We start from the raw sequence: 17,526 nt of genomic DNA on the forward strand, positions 1-17,526 counted from the left end.
ATCTGCTACTATTTTAAACAACTCAATCCTTAAACTAATGCCACGTGCCACTAATGTACCCAACTTACTAAAAATGACAAACCACCGCTTGTTTTGACAAAGCAACAGTTTCAAGCACCGGACCTCACTTATCCACTGACACGCATAGAAATCATACCTTTCGCAAAGTTTTTTTCTTTAATTAGTCGCTAAGAATTGTAAATTTTTTCTTGGTACAAGAACTGACGGCTGTAAGGTAGCAAGTTCGATGAAAGAAAATTTCTTCAAACAAAAAACCCTGTATCTTGAAACAGGGTAATTCCCTTTTGTAAAATAGAGCAATCAAATTACCACCAAAAGTGTTTCCCATAACGTTTTCACCGTCCACAGTAATTTTACCCTGTAAATACTATCTGAAATTCCACCACAACAAAATGTAACATGAAAAATTACAAACTGACATTTTAACTATATTGGACTGATTTCAATATCCAGAACATACAGCGCACAACACCCCTTGGGGACAAAACTTGAATCTACAATTTTTGTGTTTAAAGGTTGTCATGGGGCTCGCAACCTTAAATTGTCACTGACAATTTTCCAAGTCCCATCAACATTTGTGAGAGTAAAGTTTTGTGTAAACGCCTTCATAGGGTGGCCGTCATATTTCACCGTTCCACCGACAGCAACAGCTATCGTCTCCTTTCCACTGGTAAACTGTGAGAGGACAGGTTGGGCATCATACCAGTCTGTGTGATGGAAACACCCCGGAAGATCCTGTAACAATTTGGGAGGTTTGTAACAAACACAAGGAAGATTTGAGCTTCAAAAAACCTTTAGATATTTTTGTATGTTGTCGTTTCCTTCAACACCGTTACCTTCCCACACAAGTTTTGCTGAGTCGTGATACATTTTACCAATTTTCTGCAAAAGAAGTCATGATTAGAAAAACCATGAAGCAACAATTATTTCAAAATTAGCAAAAAACACATGCAAACATAACATTTAATTTGTAACCCAAGATATTTCAAACTGTTATTCAGTGAGCTTGAATGAGCATGCAGATAGTTAAAATTCACACGATTATTGACAAATTGTGCCTAAATTTTAGTGTAGCTATTAACCCTGACAATGTCTAATTGTAGGCGAAATGTAAATATCAGAAATAAGCATAATTGTAAACTATTGCAAATATTTAAATACTTGCACCAAATGACAGACAACAAAACAAATTTACATTCATGTAAATATAACCATTTGCTAAAATATTTGCTGGAATTGGCATGGCCCTGGTGGGCAGATTGGAAAGTTTTTAATTTCTGTGGTGGATTTTTATTCAACAAACGTCAATCATGCAGACAAACTAAGTTTTTTCCAAGGTTAATGCATTAGCTGATTGTTTTTGTGCAGACAGTTTTGCTTCATAAGCTAATCTAGTTGTGACACTTTAAACTGTGCAAAAAGTTATTAGAAAGTTTAAGGATAAACACTTACACAAGATTGGAAAAAATGTCAAATTGGAAAAGGATAACATCCACCGCGCACTTTTGCGAAAATTTACCGATAATCAGCGCAACTTTAATTAGCTAATGCATTAACATACGAAAAAACGTTGCTTACGTCTGCGTATCCTCCCGCGCAAAAAACAAACTTTCCAATCTGGTACTTACATGTCTACTTTTGTCATAGGTTTCATAAAACAAATTGCAGAATTTTGTCCCTGCTTCCACTGCTTGTTCAATTTGCAAACCAACTTCTCCCATAATATCGTATTCTCAACTATTGTTTGGCCTTAAATTGAGTTGAACCCTTCGAAATAGTGTAAAATATTATAATATACTGGAGCCAGAATTTAACAAAAGATCAAGGCGGGCTTGTTTTGAATTTCTACAACTGGACTGAAAGTGTTTGTGTTTACCATAATAATGTTTCACAAAATTTTTTCAATATATAGAAATTAAATTTAACGGTAATTTTGTTTTGCATGTAAACCTTGTAATAAGACAATTTCTGTAATAATGCTACACTGACAATTGTAACTTTCTTTATCACAATACATTCTCTAAATTATTTCCTTCATATATTTTACTCCAAACACACATTGTGAAGTTTTTTGTGTATTCGAACAAGCGTGTTATACTTTCACACAAATGCATGATACATCGGATTGCTTTGTACAAGCTTAGTTGAAGATTTCAAAGGAAATATAACTCAAAAACTTAAAACGACCTTCCCGACATTTCCAGGAAAACGTATGCAAGCAACAATGTACAACTATTACTCAATTAAACAAACATAAATCGAGCGAGCTTCTGTAAAATAATAATCATGAGTTAATCATTGAATGTGCCAAATAACTTCGAATATTTTTAAATTTGAATTTTTTCGTAATATGACTGTACATTTCACACTACCCTCTACACTTTGATTCTCGATGGAAAAATCTCAACCTCTTGCACGCCAGTAGTGACAAGGGAAATATATCTGGCACTGAATGTGGTTGCAGTTACGATAGAAGTAGGGGTAGTTGTTGGTCCTCGAAGGAATGCAAACTCTGAAAAGGAAGTTGGTAAGTGAGGTGACAACCAGTCTATGCATTTCCTTTGTTTTGTAACAAGGGGGAAGAAACTTCCAAAGGCTGTAGGCAAGGAACCAATAATCCTGTATTTCAACCAATACCAAACCTACAACTCCCTACTTTTGTGGCGTTTTGATTTAAGAAGAAAACACATGAAAGTCTTGTTAAATCCCTTGTGTTTTTAATGATTTTATTGCGTTGTTCCGACGCTACATGTTAATAAAGTTGATCTTTGTTGAAAAACACCGAAGCGTCCATTAGTTAGAAGTTTTGTTTCGGTAAGAACCATTACGGGGCGAACGCCACCACATGCTCCATGAAGCGTGGAGTTCTGGGTGTATCGACACTTGAACGAAAGAATGCAATGACGTCTGGGATGAAGTTAAAGCCGAAGCCTCTCCTTTTCGTGAACGTTTTCGTATAAACATCACTGCCTTATTCCCACATGTATGAACTACCGAAATTATTGAATATTGTGAATGTACCTGTTGCAACTTTGGTAAGGTTCCATGCAATTGTTACAACATCCCAATCCATGATCGGACGGACGCCATTGGTTCTCAAGGTCACCAGCACGTGAATCTGGTCGTTCATCTTCTTCCTCTTCTTCATCATCATCATCTTCAGTTTGACGTTTCTGCATCAAATATAAGCAAACAATATCCATGCAGTAAATCGAAGATATTGGTTTTGTACAAAACATTGTTTGGTTCAAATAAAATGAGCTAATATTTAGGGTAGGTTTAAGAACAATGACCTAATGCAAGGTCATGTCCAGGTTTTACTTGTTTATGCTGGATGACGAAATAAGGAACCCATCACCCACTGGTCCTAGCTTTGACTATATATGTAAATTAGGTAGCTCAGAACAAACAGCTTTGTTTAAACCTTTCTGTCAGTGTACTCGTCCTTTGTTTCGTCATAATCAACATCAATGAGGTCCTCCGCCACGTACTCCTCCTTATCATCATCCACCTCGAGATTCTTGTACTGTGGACCCGGCTCCGATTCCAATTTCCATGGAGTCAATTCAAATATGGGAAGTCCGTCACACTGCATCTGTATGGGAAGAGGAAGTGACGACGGCTTCACTGGAAGCTTCCTGTTTTCCTCCCACACTACGTCATCCATCACTACCGGTACGTCATTGAGCTGTCACCATGGAAATGAAATTTAAATATAAAATCAAAGAACACAAATCACGGAAGAATAGATGAAAAACAATCACGTTTAAAACATGTTTCTAACCAAATGGTCGTTATGACATTCACATACGTTTGTCTCATTCATCAGCACGTCCATGATTTCTCTTCGTGGAAACACTGGTGGTGCAGAATAGCCGTAAGTTCTATCGTCTCTGATCAAGCAATGCTTGCCATCCTCTTCATCCACTATGACAGCTGTCACCTCAGTCTGTGACATCCAATACAGTTGTCACATGTTAGATATGTCACACATGTCACATATTTCACACATGGAAACGTAATGACTTCCATACAAGGCGTAGGAATCAAACAGATAATGATTTGGACATTCTGCTGCCACCAAAAACGTTGTGCCAAAATACGATGAATATTTTTTTGTTAAAGAAGTTCCACAACCAAGGGCGGTGTTCGTTTTGTTACGAATGTTACAAATTTATAAGTTGAACATTTTTTACAACTACAATTTCTCGAGGTTTCAATGTCCATATCGTACATAATAAAAAATAATGTTAGTTACCATCCCGTAGCTGATCGAACTTAGAAAATATCTGTCAGCATTTCCACACTTCCGGAATATTGTGTTGTCATCCCGGTTGAATTTGATGGTTCCACGGGTCGTGTGGCCACCCACACTCATCTTGAAGTTGTACTCATCCTTTGACTACAATCATATGATAACTTTTGTAACTCATATCTCTACAAAAGAACAGAGAGTGTTCTAGGTCGAAACAGTGCGTGTACACACCCTGTCTGCAGTTCCCCAATATTATGGCTTTTTCTGCACATCTATTAAGAGTGTTCTAGTTATTCAAACACGCACAAATATTAACAATGTGTGGATATTTTGAAACGTAGAAGAGACTAATCCGTTTGTTGATGTAAGAATCAAATTCACCAAACCCTTTGTCATTACACAATGGACTGTTCGACCGTTACGTTATTGCTTTTGTGACGTCACAAACATATTTCCAGACAACAGAGCACAAAATCAAGTTCCCGTTATAAGGTGCAGTTATTAATTTTTTAACCTGCGATGAAAACTTACCACAAACTGCTTGTGCAAGAAGAAGAATACCAGAAAGCCTGTGATGAATAGGACGACGAAAGTTGCAAGCAGAAGGAGGCAAATTCTTTTGCGATGTTGCTTGAATACAACCTGAATATTTCAAGGACAATTATTTCACGATTGTAAGCTGACAACGTGGTCAGTTGTTTATTGTTTGCACAGATGTAAGAGGTTTTCTTGCATTTTCCTCGACGAGGACGAACAAAGATGAAACTTTGAAGCCCAAATAAACATTTTAGAATAAATTTGTGTGACAATTATATGCCTTAAGTTTGTCAATGAACCAAATATACATATACTGAACATATACGACATTCTATCGTTTCAAAAACGAACCTTTCTGGACGGAGCAATCAAAACCTCAGTCGAACCATCGTCCTTCACAATCAAATCCACTTTGTTGCTTGCAGTCATTTTGTAATAAAACTAAAATAACCTGAGAATAACAGAGTGAAGTTACAACTGGACATACCTTGCTACGACACAATAACACACAAGCTTCCTTCCTTGGCAAGTTCCCGTTGGTAATCAAGCGATTTAGGAATTATCGATTGACAATTTTAGCAGCAACGTGAGAGCAAAGTTAAGTGCTGCCAGTTCCTCGCGACTAGACTTGTGTTTAATCAAGAATGCAAGATAAATATTAAACTCATTGTGTCGCCTTGTCCCCACAGAGCAATAAACCTGCCTCAAGCACAATTGTTAAGACTGGGGTAGGGTCGAAGGTTTCTGACAACATCCAGAAGCAAAACTGTCTACTTGCGGTGAAACCTTGACTGCTGATCAAAGCACGTTCACAATCGGTTGATCATACGTTGCAGATGGAGTCTTCCCTGCAAACTGCCCCGCCAGTGAAGTGTGCGACAGAACGGTGGTAAATAGTTCGATACACGGTCACCTGTAGAGGCTGCGCTTTGTGTTGTGAAGAAAGCAACTTGATATTTTCTTCCGCCGAGACGACAATGGCAACCCTCCCCAAATTCACCGCGCGTGACGTAACGCTCCGCTCATCTTCTCTTTGCTCCTTTCATCTGCTCTTCACACAATGTCACGGTTCAGTGGTCAAGCAATTGAGAAATCGTCGAAGTGATACCTGTTGAAAGGAGACAACTGTTCCAACGCAGGCACGGTGAAGGCGCCAATTGCCGCAACGCCTCAAGTTTGTGTCTGAAACATACAATGTCGGGAATAAGCAATTTTCCAGCAGGCAGACTTATGAGCGCGATCGAGTTCTGGAAGAATTTCTTCATGCACGATTTCACCCGACCCAACTGGATGATGGGTTCCCGTGCCTCAGAACTCATTTTCCTGCACGCAACGACCATGAACATGCGAGGTATAGACCGAGTAACAATGGTCAATAAACTATGGCACATGCAACAAATCTACATGTTTTTTATTTAGGTATTGGAATTTTCCAACAAAAGAATTCAGAACTTTCCAGGCAAATTAAACTCTACATATTGCGCAATGCTCATCACACGATTTTAGTTCCCCGACGTCTGTGGAAGAATCAAATAAATTTCTGCATTCAAATCCTTTGTTAACATGGAAATAATACCAAAGGTAGGCCAGTGACTGCATTATGTTGACGAAAACTCGACACTAAAAAACAACGTCTCGGTTTTTCGTCAAAATTTTCCCGGGAAAAAGGTTTATTGGAATGCAGACACCAAACGGCAAACAGTATGTTAGTTATGGCACAGGTAAAGAAAGGCAACATTGTTTAAAACTGAAACCGTTAAGCAACTGATGAAATACAACTTTGTGGAAAGTGATCACCAATTGTGGCAGAACAAGTTGGGATGAAAAAAAAAACTTTCCACAGTGGTAGTTTTTCTGGCCAAGTTATCTAAGGAGTTGATTTTAAAGTTTTAAGTTGAAATATCATGAGATGCCTGCACACAAGAACCATCACAAATCGACCAGAAACTTCACAAACAAGCAATCAAAACTAGGCAAAAAAACAAAACAGATGAATTGCCACAGGACTTCCCTGCTCAAAAGTGTCACAATTTCGTGTAAATGCTAAAAAGGAAATATAGAAAGTTTTACTGCATGTGAAATAAAAAATATTCGAAAAAGGTCACACACGCCGTATCAAAGTTCGCCTCGTGTATCCTATTTAAGTCGGTTTGTTGTGCGCGACCGTACTAGGATGAAATACAATGCAGAGTAGAAAATTCATAAACTTCTGTACCTTTGAATGTGTTTAAGTGCAGTCAGTGGTTTGGCAAAATAACAAAATGTGGCCACAATATTAAGGCAAGAAGGTAGACAACAAGATCATGTTGTTCACCAGCAGTAAAAACAACAAAAGGTGGTAAACGGCAGATTGCATAAATTCACTTAATACTGTCGAGGCGCGTCATCGTATGACGTCACACGCGCGGTGTTTCGTAAGTTTTTACGTCATTCGACTCTTTATCGCCACCCGCCGGATTTATTTCCGGTGATTCCCCATCTAGTAGGAGCAGGTCGTGTTCGGATGAGCGGGCGGTATTTCCACGTTCAAAGTAGATCCGGTCGAATTGCATGGTCACGTGGTCTCCGTTAGGGGTCTGGATAGAAATCTTAAGTGAAATTTGGGGGTCAATGTGTCAAGTTTGAGGTTTGCTATTTCATGTTAATTAGACCCAATTACAGAACCTACATATGACGTATGTTTGTTTATTGGTAGAATAACAGGTGGCCATTGTTTCACCTTCACACCATAAATTATACTTCTAGTAATGCGAGGATAAGAACTTTCCATAATACACAAAAACACTTGCTTTAATACAGGATCAGCCCCAATAAATACAATAACACCAAGCTGTATTAAAGCTTGTCCCACACAAGTTTCTATTACATCAACTTTAACCCTAACTTTAAGTCACCATGTCTGCGTCCACGTTTGTTTCCTCATCTTCATTCTCCGTCTCAACGTCGGTCTGCAGCAAACTCCTCGAACCACTCAGCGAATCCCCGTTACTTAGTTTAGGGGATTCCCCACCCATACTGGTGATTTCGCTCGCAGCAAGTTCGCTGTAAATCATGTCGTCATTTCCGCCACGTGACCTGGGTGTCAGGAGGTGACGGAATCTGTGAGAAAAGTTTGGAAGTTTACAAATATTCATCCGCAATAACCCCTGTGTAATGTTACGTAATATTGATCCGCAATAACCCCTGTGTAATGTTACGTAATATTCAGGAGCAATATATGGTTTAAGTCTGGGCTTCACAAACTGTTGGAGGGACCCTGCAAAATTAAGATTCAACGCCACACAAAGTACAACATAACTATTTCATAAACTAAACCCTCTAGGGAGGTTTTCAGTCATTTCGTTACAACGAACTGTTGCAACAAATACATAAATATTACTGGTTAACATGGCGGGCAGCGCAATATTACAACCTAAGGGGTTGTTAAAATATTTTGCAAGCACCAGTAGGAGTGGTTCTACTGCGACAATCAACACTACCCACCCCATTCTTCCATTCCTCTTGTACAAGAACCAGAGTCCAACCACGCAAATCACCAATACCACAAGGCACGTTGCTATGACAACTGGAACGACCGGTGACGCAGACTGCGGTTTGTTTGACACTTGACACGCATCACCGCTCGCGCATCGACACTCGCCTGCAACGCATGACTCGTTCTCAGAACACGTGATCCCGACACAGCGGCAGTCGACCATGACCGTCAAGCCAGACGACGTCACTTCAGGGCAGTGACACGAGTACGAGTCGCCGTCGTTGAGGCAGAACGGATTTTCCGACGAGTTTGGATCACAGCGAGTGCATTTACCCGATTTCTTGCTGAGTTGGGTCGCGATTGTCTGCTGGGGGATCCCGTTCATTACACCTATCGCCGGGGGATTCCCCAAACTATAATCGACCCATTCGAGTTTTGAGAGTTCTTGGAAAGGGTCGATGACTTTCGTGGCGACGCTGAACCATGGGAGCGTCTGCTGGAACTTACTGATCTTCCTGGTGGATCTGGATGGGATTGTGTGAGAGAGTTTGTGGATTCGAAACACTCGATTCGTCATAGCTGTGGTGGCGAAAATGTAATCACCGAATAACGCGATTGTTTGGGGTCGAATTTCTTTCTCGAACATTCTAACAATGACCTTCCCCCTTCCGTCGAACGAACAACTACATATAATCTGTAGCTTCGAATCACACCAGTAAATCCGTCCAGCAGGTTCATCCACAGCCAGACTGTTCGGCCAATCCATGCTGGGTGTTCTTATCACAAGTTGGGAATTGTTGATTTTCCCGTTCATTGGAAGTCGAATAATCGAAGGTTTTGTGACATTTGTTCCTCCATCGGCCACGAAAATATATCCTGGAAATAAAATCATTTGTTTTCTGTTTCAAAATATTGGATAACATAGGAGGTTCCTCTTTAACACCCATCACGATGCAATCGTTAATAAGTTGGTTTGCTTTTTGTTTTATATACTTTTAAAGGATGAAATCAAATAACATCAAAGTACATTCCAGTAATTTTCCTGAGTAATTGAGAAGTTATATTTCGGTCAGAGATTAGGATTGCTAAAAGGTGCTTCAAGACATATTAGCCAGAGCATTTTTGAATGCATCAAAACATTCTGTTTAAAGGTTTAGATTTAATTTTTATACCTATATATATTTTTTACTGGACACGAATCCCAGTTTTCTTTAAAAAAATTTTTTATTTTTTTGACACCGGGATTTGAAGCCAGGAAATTCAAACCTTTTTGGATGCTGAGGGCGACATCTAGCGGCCAGTTAACAGGTGAATTCTCTCCACTGTAGAGCGTATAGTGTTGTAGTTTGGTTGGTGATTTGGTCAACCTCATCATATGTATGGCACGCGTACCAATATCAGACCAGTAAAGATTGGAGCCGACCCAGTCGAAACTGAGACCACTCGGTCTGTGGCCGTCGGAAAGGCGGAGAATCTGAATAACATTTTTAATAATATATGAGATATTCCACAAAAAAAGTATAAAGAAGGTTACCTAAAGGTTGCAATAAATTGTTTTTACAACATGAAATCTACCTAACCAGCAGCACTTCTTTCACGTGAAACAAGTAAACCTTCAATCCAATTTTAAATGTTACTAGAACAACTTTGTGTCCACGCTTCTAGTTTTAGAAAACATGATTCGCTCAAAACTATTTGAATATGAACTGAAGATGCTTTAATAAAAAGCGAAACATGTTTTCTATAACTATAAGCGTGGACACAAAGTTGTTCTACTAACATTTAAAACTTACCTAAAGGTTGTAATCTAACCAATGACTGAATGTGACCCATAGTTGCCCAACTTACTAATAATCACACACAACTCCATTATAACTAAATTGATATCCAGATAATTTTACCAAGTTCGCTCTCTTGTTTTTCCACGAATATATTGACCGATGAACCGTATCAATCCAATACATTTCGTCACTAACCACTGATGACGTCATTCTGTAAAATAGAAAACATGCATCTGTTGTATTGCTTGACACAATAATGATGACCTCACTGCATCTAGAAGATTTATTCAACTTGACGTAATAAACACAAACTTCTACCTGCTAACTTCGATCTCCTGCGAATCTAGGGGAATCACCGACTGACGTGTGACCTTGACAGAATCCAATGACGTGTAATCATGAATCGATGTGGGGGCACCAGATGTCGTAACGAGTCTTGGTGTTTTCTGGGAAGTTCGTGACATCCGGCAGAAAGTGTGATACTGGAAACATACACGGTAGCTGACGATGGTAAAAGCGCGCGAGATTCAATTGAGCAGCTCTCACCTGACTGGCCCATCCGTCGTCACATGAGCAGTGAAATGAACCAATCAGGTTGGTGCACTTCTGCGAACAAGGGTGGAGCTTCTGGCACTCATCGATGTCTCGACACTGGAGGTCGCTGTCGAGCTCGAATCCGTCCCTGCATTTACACATGGACTTGTAGCGACCTCCAGTGGCCACTGGGGGCAGTGTGGAGCACTCCCCTTTGATGGAGACACTGCAGTTGTGTTTTTCAACACATTCGTCTAAACACAAACGTGTCGTCAAAACACGTTATTTACTGCTGTCATAACCACGTGATTCGGTCGTTACCTTGGGAACAGAACCGTTCGTCTCTTCCATCTGAGCAAGTTTGTATTCCATCACAGAGAGTAGCGAGTCCAGCGCATCTTCCATCACCACACGTATATCCTTCCACCATGTCACGTACACCGTCCGTCGTCTCATCCAACACAAACTTCGACTGTTTCCGCCAAACGACGCATTTCGTTCCGTCGCTTGAATGACCTTGAAATAAACACGTTTTTACTGCAATATTTATCCGAGAAAAGCACAATTCTCTTGTAAGTTTCCAATAAATTCTACAAGGACTTTCAAAAAGCAAAATGAAACCGAAATATGATCGGATCGAAACAGCGCCATCTGTTTGCAGCTTGCATGATGACTTCAAGTTGACTAAGTTCATCCATACATGGAGTCAACTTCATGAATCCTTACCTAGATTAGGTTGAACAGCTTTGCAAGTACTTTCTTCTTCATCTGTATCTTCATGTAAACAATCTCTCACCCCGTCGCATACTTTACTGAGTGGAAGACACGCGCGGTAAGTCTTGCACCTGGAACATCCGGGTTAACCAGGAATAAAATTTCATTTATTACAAAAAAGTTCGTTTAATGAAATCACAGAGCAGATTTCCAGGAAAACATTAGAAAATAAATTCTGTAATATGCGTTTTTACATGTATGCATGACGTCATTGTGGCGCGATTGGTTTGTCATCAGTGACGTGTTCGCTACTTCTAATATTTTGTCAATGCTTGCATTATTGATGATGCCATCAACACGTGGAGAACAAATCGCGTTTTACCGTTGTTTTGATATTTCTATTCGATGTCGCCGCAGTGATTCAAGTGAAACTAATTCCCCCCCTAGATCTTACCTGAAAGGTCGGTCACGTGGGCATTTAAACTGACTACAGACTGGACCTTCGTCACTTCCGTCCGGACAATCCATTGAACCATCACATTTCCATCTCATTGGAACACAACTGCTATCCACGCACTTGAACATATACGATGGGCATTCAAACATGGAAGCTGCGAAGTGAGAAGTTGATTTGGTGGGATTCGAACTCACGACTTACGAGTGTCTGTAACAAGGTTTTAATCAACTTACAAATGTTGCAGTTGCGCTCATCGGATCGGTTGAGGCAGTTTGCGATTCCATCACATTTCCAACTTAACGGAATACAAAGATTTTGTCCCTGACATCTGAAATGATAACAGATTGTTTCTGGAAACCAGTGATTATATCCCACCCATAATCCTATGGAAATGTGTATTTTCAAGGTGTTGGTTTTGTACTAACAATGCTTTTTAGTGACATAGATTTGTTGCATATAAAAGCCAATAGATTTTAACTTCACAAACTCATCTTTCCTAAAATGTTGTCAAAAACAAAGCGCGGGAATCGTTGTGATTATAAGGGTTACAATGGGAAAGTGTTAACATCCACACATAATTATGTATTTTATCTTAAGCGGATATTTGATACAAACTTAGTTTTACACAAATTATATTCACGCGAATTGGTTTTTGTCGCAAATAGTTTTCGTGCAGTTCGTCTCATCGCTTCCATCACCACAATCATCTTCATTATCGCAAACAAACTCCTTCAAAATACATTTATTCTCACTCTTACACAGGAAATGATTTTCTTGACAAGTCCGATTCTCTGCAACGAAATGTTTGGGGAGATTAAACAATGAATGGAAGATGCCATAAATGTTGGGATGGTTTAATTATCTTTTTAATGCAAATTTGCTTTGATGTTAAATCTGTAAATAATGTGCATTATATGTAAAATATATTTACTATAAATATAACATAGCTTTTGGTATCAGGATCTTTAGTCCTATATAATTAATAGTGAGCATACCACAACCAGTTTCATCGCTGTTATCTCCACAATCATCGTCAAAATCGCATCTCCATTTCTTTGAAATGCACTGACCGTTTGTACAGAGGAACTCAGAACACGCCTGAGGTTCTGTAAGTAATAAGGTATCCGATAGTTTAACATTAACATGGGTTAAATGAGGGCAGTCTTACTACACAAAGTAATTCCTTCATCACTTCCATCCTCACAATCCATCTCTCCGTCACACTTCCATGATTTTGGAATACACGAGTTGTGAGTGACGCAAGAAAACTCTTTGTCCTGGGGTTTCGTAAATAAAATTTGTTTTCCGTTCAACCAATTGATTTCAAACATTTTGTTTCACAAACAATAGAGCCAGTAATTGGTTTTTATAGTGCAACTGTTTCGACCTAATAAGTATCATCAGTGCAGCTACGGTGTGACTTATAACGATCTTGTCAGCTAAGCAACCAAGCAATAGCCATCTACTGTTTACTAAATAAAATTTTACATAAATCCTTAATATTTTAAAGTTTCGCCATCAAAACTCATCCTATATCTCCTGATTTTTGTCAAATCAGAACATGACATTCTCAAATACCATGCTTACGCCTCACTTTACCCAACGATTGTTACATACAGAATAGGCTCGGTTAAAGACACCCGTATTTAACAAGGAACAAAACAACTCACCCCGCATGTTTTCTTGGGACAATTTTTTTCGTCTACTCCGTTCTGACAATCCTCTGCTCCATCGCATTTCCAACTTTTCGGGATACATTCTGGTGATGAGAGCAGATCTCTGGCTGGACCGCATGCGAACTGCTTCGATGAACAAGTTGACGTTCCTAAAGACAGGTTTTATCGATTAAACTTAAAAATACTGTGTGCAAAACGACGCATTCTTATGTATTTGGAATGAGGCAGCTATTTCGAATCAAGATGATTTAATGAAGTTAACTGGAAGGAATGCTTTTAAATATTAATGTTTGCCAAATTATTAAGTTTGAAAATGACGAACCACAATCCATTTCATCCTCTCCCTGGGGACAATTGTTGCTTCCATCGCATCTGAACAAGTCAGGGATACAGATCGGGGGGTCTGACTGAGAACATTTGAACTGACTTCGCAGACAGACATGATGATCTGAATAGAAAAGTAACCTAAATCAAGAAGTTGGTGGTTCGAGTCCCGTGTGTGAATGTGAAGTGAATGTGCTTTATTTACTACAAGTGGATGCCATTATTGCATTTTAAAAAATGGAAAAAACAACACTCAGTAAAAACCTACGCCTGTGGTTGCAAAAGTGATGTTTGTTTGTTATTTTTATTTAAACTTTTTGTGGTGATCAACTTACGGCAGTTAATCTCATCCGAGCCATCCGCACATTCCTTCCTTCCGTCACACAAACCAGTCGGGTTGATGCAATCCCTTGACTCACTTGACGAGTTGCGACACTGAAACTGTCCGGGGGTACAGAAGAAGTCCGCTGCGAAGTATACGTAAAACTTACATTTACCGAGCAATGCAGAAAATCCTGGGGTTTGCGGACTTTTCATTGGCTTTGTGTTTTTTTGTTTATTTTAAATTAATTTTGTTTTCTGTTTTCTTCAACTTTCACGTACGTTTCTACATTTATACAACATGGTTCAACAAGAGTTGCACGTTAACTGTAATTAGGGGTCAGTATGATTACTTAACAGGGTATCGTGACCACCGAAAGTTTGGAATCACTTGTTTAGTTAGAAATTCATTTAATCCAGGTTTCAAGTTTTTCCAGATGATAAACGATAACTTTATTTTAACCACCAAGGAGTATCTTGACACTTACGACAGTTGAGACTTCCGTCTTCATCCGAGTTATCTCCACAATCATTCACAGTGTCACATTTCCACCAGAAAGGGATGCACTTGTCGGTCGTACAGATGAACTGAACAAAACTTTGTGTTAAATGGAATGGAGAAGGGTGAAGATAGAAATATTCATTAGGCTTGGTAGCCCAGGCATTGCAGCCTAACTGGATCAACCACTTTTTCCTGACAAGTCGGAGCAAGATTTGAAAAATCAAGCTCTCCGTGAGGTTTGAACTCACGACCCTGGGCTAACCAGGCCAAACGCTCTACCAACTGAGCTACAGGAGCTCAGTGGTTTCACGGGGTATATTGTGGCCAAGGTACACTGGTGCGCACAACTTGCCAGGCAACTTTCACACAGGGTCGTGAGTTCAAACCTCACCGGGAGCTTGATTTTTCAAATCTTGCTCCGATTTGTCAGGAAAAAGTGGCTGATTCAGCTAGGCTGCAATGCATGGGCTACCAAGCCTGCAAACCTAATGATCGCGATACGATAGCTGTGATCGCCAAGCAAGGACCTGCGCATTGGGGCGATCATGCCAAACATGCCATGAAATATTACTGCGTGAAGATAGAAATAATTAAACAATATGTAAAAATCCGTCGACCAAACATTTATCTTACTTGAAAAAAATACGTCAACAAAAAACATTATTGAAACAAAACCTATGGCATTTTAGTAGATGGTCTGACAAACAACATAACAATCCATCCATTCCACTACATAGACTTTCTGATTGTGACGTCATACCTCACTAAAGGAACAATTGCTGATGCAGGAATACTTGTCATCACCGAGGTAGAAGTTATTGGGACATTCGCATCTGTGTCCTCCTCCTGGAGTGACAAGACACAAATCCTCACATCCACTGTTCGAGACGCACGGGTGACGACCCACTCCATCTGTGACGTAACAATGCTTAAGAACGAAAACAATAGAAATACAGATGGAACAAACTTGTCAACACGAAACATGGTACAAGCGCATTATTATCCAAACGCTGATGTCTACAAAAAATAATGTCCTAGAATCAGCTTGGATGTTCCGGTTTTTAGGGAAATAAAATCTAAATTTGCCATTTTAAGACATTTTCGATCTTTTAAATAATTTAAACCAAAAATCACAAACCATAGCGCGGTTGTTTGTGGGGGTGGATGACCTTTAAATCGGTGACCTTGTAAGGCACGTGGGTGAGAGCTACAGACATTTCGTCGTTTGTTGATCGGTTGAATTTATCAGCGGACACAATCCTGGCATGCCTGGGGTCGTACCAGAACATTTGATCCTCGAATACGGAGATCGCCCCGAACATCGAAGCGAATTGTGGGGAAACCGCTGATTTCACAACTGGAAAATTATCAGTAAAAAAAATTATCAGTTTTGCTTAATAAAGTTTAAATTTCATTTAAAAACTATTGGTTTAAAGCGATTTTTTGAAGGGTCTTAAAAATATAATCTTTGTTACAAAGATAATAAATATATGTAATTTCAAGGTCGGTAAATAAATAAAAAATGAATCAAATAAACCAAAGTATTCTGACAGGTTGTCTCTACGGCACCCATAAAACTTAAAAAGTGTGGCAGACGATCAGTCTTTTATTGCGGAAAACCGAAATATTAGTTTTGCCCCTAGTAGAAATAACAACGTCAGTTTGGGTCTAAATGACGTCATATCTCACTTCACATTGCAGTCAGTTAGAAAATGACCTAAAAATATTGCAGAAATAATCTATATTTTTAGCAACGAGATTTGAACAACGAGAACATATCTTGAGGGAAACTGGCCGAACGTGTGTAGGCTACAGGAGGTTATTTCAGATATCCACCACCCACCAATTCTAGGGTAACTCCCATCCAAGTTACAAAAAGCGATGAATCCTTTCTTTGTGTCCGACCAGAATAACTTTGATGATGGGAAGTCGATTGTGAGGGATCCAGGGGAAGAGAAAGCAGCTTTAAACAACAACATGGTTGGAAACAAACTTACTTTATAAAAACGCACAGCTCTGATATCACCAGCAAACTTAACCCATGATAAAATTATAGCTGAATGTTTGAGAAGACAGTTTTTGTGGTTGTGTTCTTTGAATTTTAAAACTTTAAGAACTTGTCCGGTAAGGGTTTAAATATGTTTGCATTGGTGCGTATACAGTATACTAATATTGTCCAGTGTAAGATTCTTGTGATAAGTACAACGTAGTTAGTTCTATAAACCAACCGAATTTCTTTCCATCCAGTATAACTGATCTGCTACTTCCATCCATCCCAGCTCTACCGATGTTCGGTTTCTCACCAACGTCACTCCAGTACATGAAACTGACGTCACAACAACGTCACATAACACGTTAACACGATGATGACGTCACACTCCAAGCCAAATATTTTGAACATATTGAAGCAAAGATGAAGAATTGAATTTACTTGAGAATGCATGCATATTGTTGCTGGTGTCGGTCGGTTGAAACTTACAGCATGGACCACATAGTTTTACAATGCCGATGGTAAAATGACAAGTTGAAACTTACCCCTTGCTGGGATCAAGTACAATGGCTTTGGGCATGTCCAACCCACTTATTAATGTTTTCTGATACAATCCATTAGCATTTGCAACTTCTATCTTCGCTGATTCTGTGGAACAACAACATATTTCTTTTACATATACTTTCCTAGTTCTAATTATCTGCCAGGAAACACAAACACATCCAACACCTTAACATTTAAAACAAGATTTGTTAAGATTCAACTTTGCTCAAAATAGAAAAATATCAATTCAAATCTTTAAAACCGGAAAAAATGTTCTTGTAATGTTTTGCATGAGCCAATAGAAATCTTCTAACCAATAATATAGTCCGTGTTAACCGATGTCAATGACATGAAGGACAGTAAATCCCTGCTTACAAACTTTTTGCTCGCGGCCCC

The 17,526-nt window shown here is 39.3% G+C and overlaps 3 protein-coding genes across 3 annotated transcripts in view; all 3 read right to left on the reverse strand.

Annotated features, from left to right (window-relative positions):
* Positions 1-337: 337 nt before the first annotated feature.
* Positions 338-1,810, reverse strand: LOC145913533 (NTF2-related export protein 2-like). Its single transcript, XM_083001238.1, has 3 exons — positions 1,650-1,810; positions 814-903; positions 338-756 (listed from the first exon to the last, which is right to left on the reverse strand). Exons 1-3 carry the CDS (start codon positions 1,740-1,742, stop codon positions 541-543), a joined length of 399 nt encoding a protein of 132 aa, XP_082857364.1. The 5' UTR covers positions 1,743-1,810; the 3' UTR covers positions 338-540.
* A 266-nt stretch (positions 1,811-2,076) lies between these two features.
* LOC145913529 (uncharacterized) lies at positions 2,077-5,284 on the reverse strand. The gene is made up of 7 exons (XM_083001233.1): positions 5,165-5,284; positions 4,808-4,918; positions 4,280-4,423; positions 3,833-3,970; positions 3,446-3,709; positions 3,043-3,194; positions 2,077-2,533 (listed from the first exon to the last, which is right to left on the reverse strand). Exons 1-7 carry the CDS (start codon positions 5,240-5,242, stop codon positions 2,425-2,427), a joined length of 996 nt encoding a protein of 331 aa, XP_082857359.1. The 5' UTR covers positions 5,243-5,284; the 3' UTR covers positions 2,077-2,424.
* A 1,174-nt stretch (positions 5,285-6,458) lies between these two features.
* The window catches only part of LOC145913516 (low-density lipoprotein receptor-related protein 1-like), a 45,791-nt gene continuing 34,723 nt past the window's right edge, over positions 6,459-17,526 (reverse strand). The window contains exons 64-86 of the mRNA XM_083001214.1: positions 17,133-17,235; positions 16,826-16,923; positions 16,441-16,560; positions 15,736-15,954; positions 15,358-15,509; positions 14,584-14,683; positions 14,110-14,241; positions 13,773-13,898; positions 13,445-13,599; positions 12,943-13,051; positions 12,770-12,880; positions 12,415-12,565; positions 12,008-12,102; positions 11,772-11,928; positions 11,330-11,448; positions 10,925-11,119; positions 10,616-10,857; positions 10,388-10,551; positions 10,190-10,280; positions 9,555-9,762; positions 8,297-9,164; positions 7,708-7,912; positions 6,459-7,389 (exon numbers count right to left, since the gene is read on the reverse strand). Of these exons, the coding sequence (XP_082857340.1) occupies positions 7,210-7,389; positions 7,708-7,912; positions 8,297-9,164; positions 9,555-9,762; positions 10,190-10,280; positions 10,388-10,551; positions 10,616-10,857; positions 10,925-11,119; positions 11,330-11,448; positions 11,772-11,928; positions 12,008-12,102; positions 12,415-12,565; positions 12,770-12,880; positions 12,943-13,051; positions 13,445-13,599; positions 13,773-13,898; positions 14,110-14,241; positions 14,584-14,683; positions 15,358-15,509; positions 15,736-15,954; positions 16,441-16,560; positions 16,826-16,923; positions 17,133-17,235 (4,100 nt within the window). The 3' untranslated portion in view covers positions 6,459-7,209. The remainder of the gene's footprint in view (positions 7,390-7,707; positions 7,913-8,296; positions 9,165-9,554; positions 9,763-10,189; positions 10,281-10,387; positions 10,552-10,615; positions 10,858-10,924; positions 11,120-11,329; positions 11,449-11,771; positions 11,929-12,007; positions 12,103-12,414; positions 12,566-12,769; positions 12,881-12,942; positions 13,052-13,444; positions 13,600-13,772; positions 13,899-14,109; positions 14,242-14,583; positions 14,684-15,357; positions 15,510-15,735; positions 15,955-16,440; positions 16,561-16,825; positions 16,924-17,132; positions 17,236-17,526) is intronic.

The sequence above is a fragment of the Ascidia mentula genome, chromosome 9 (genome assembly GCF_947561715.1).
Source record: "Ascidia mentula chromosome 9, kaAscMent1.1, whole genome shotgun sequence".
NCBI lineage: Eukaryota > Metazoa > Chordata > Ascidiacea > Phlebobranchia > Ascidiidae > Ascidia > Ascidia mentula.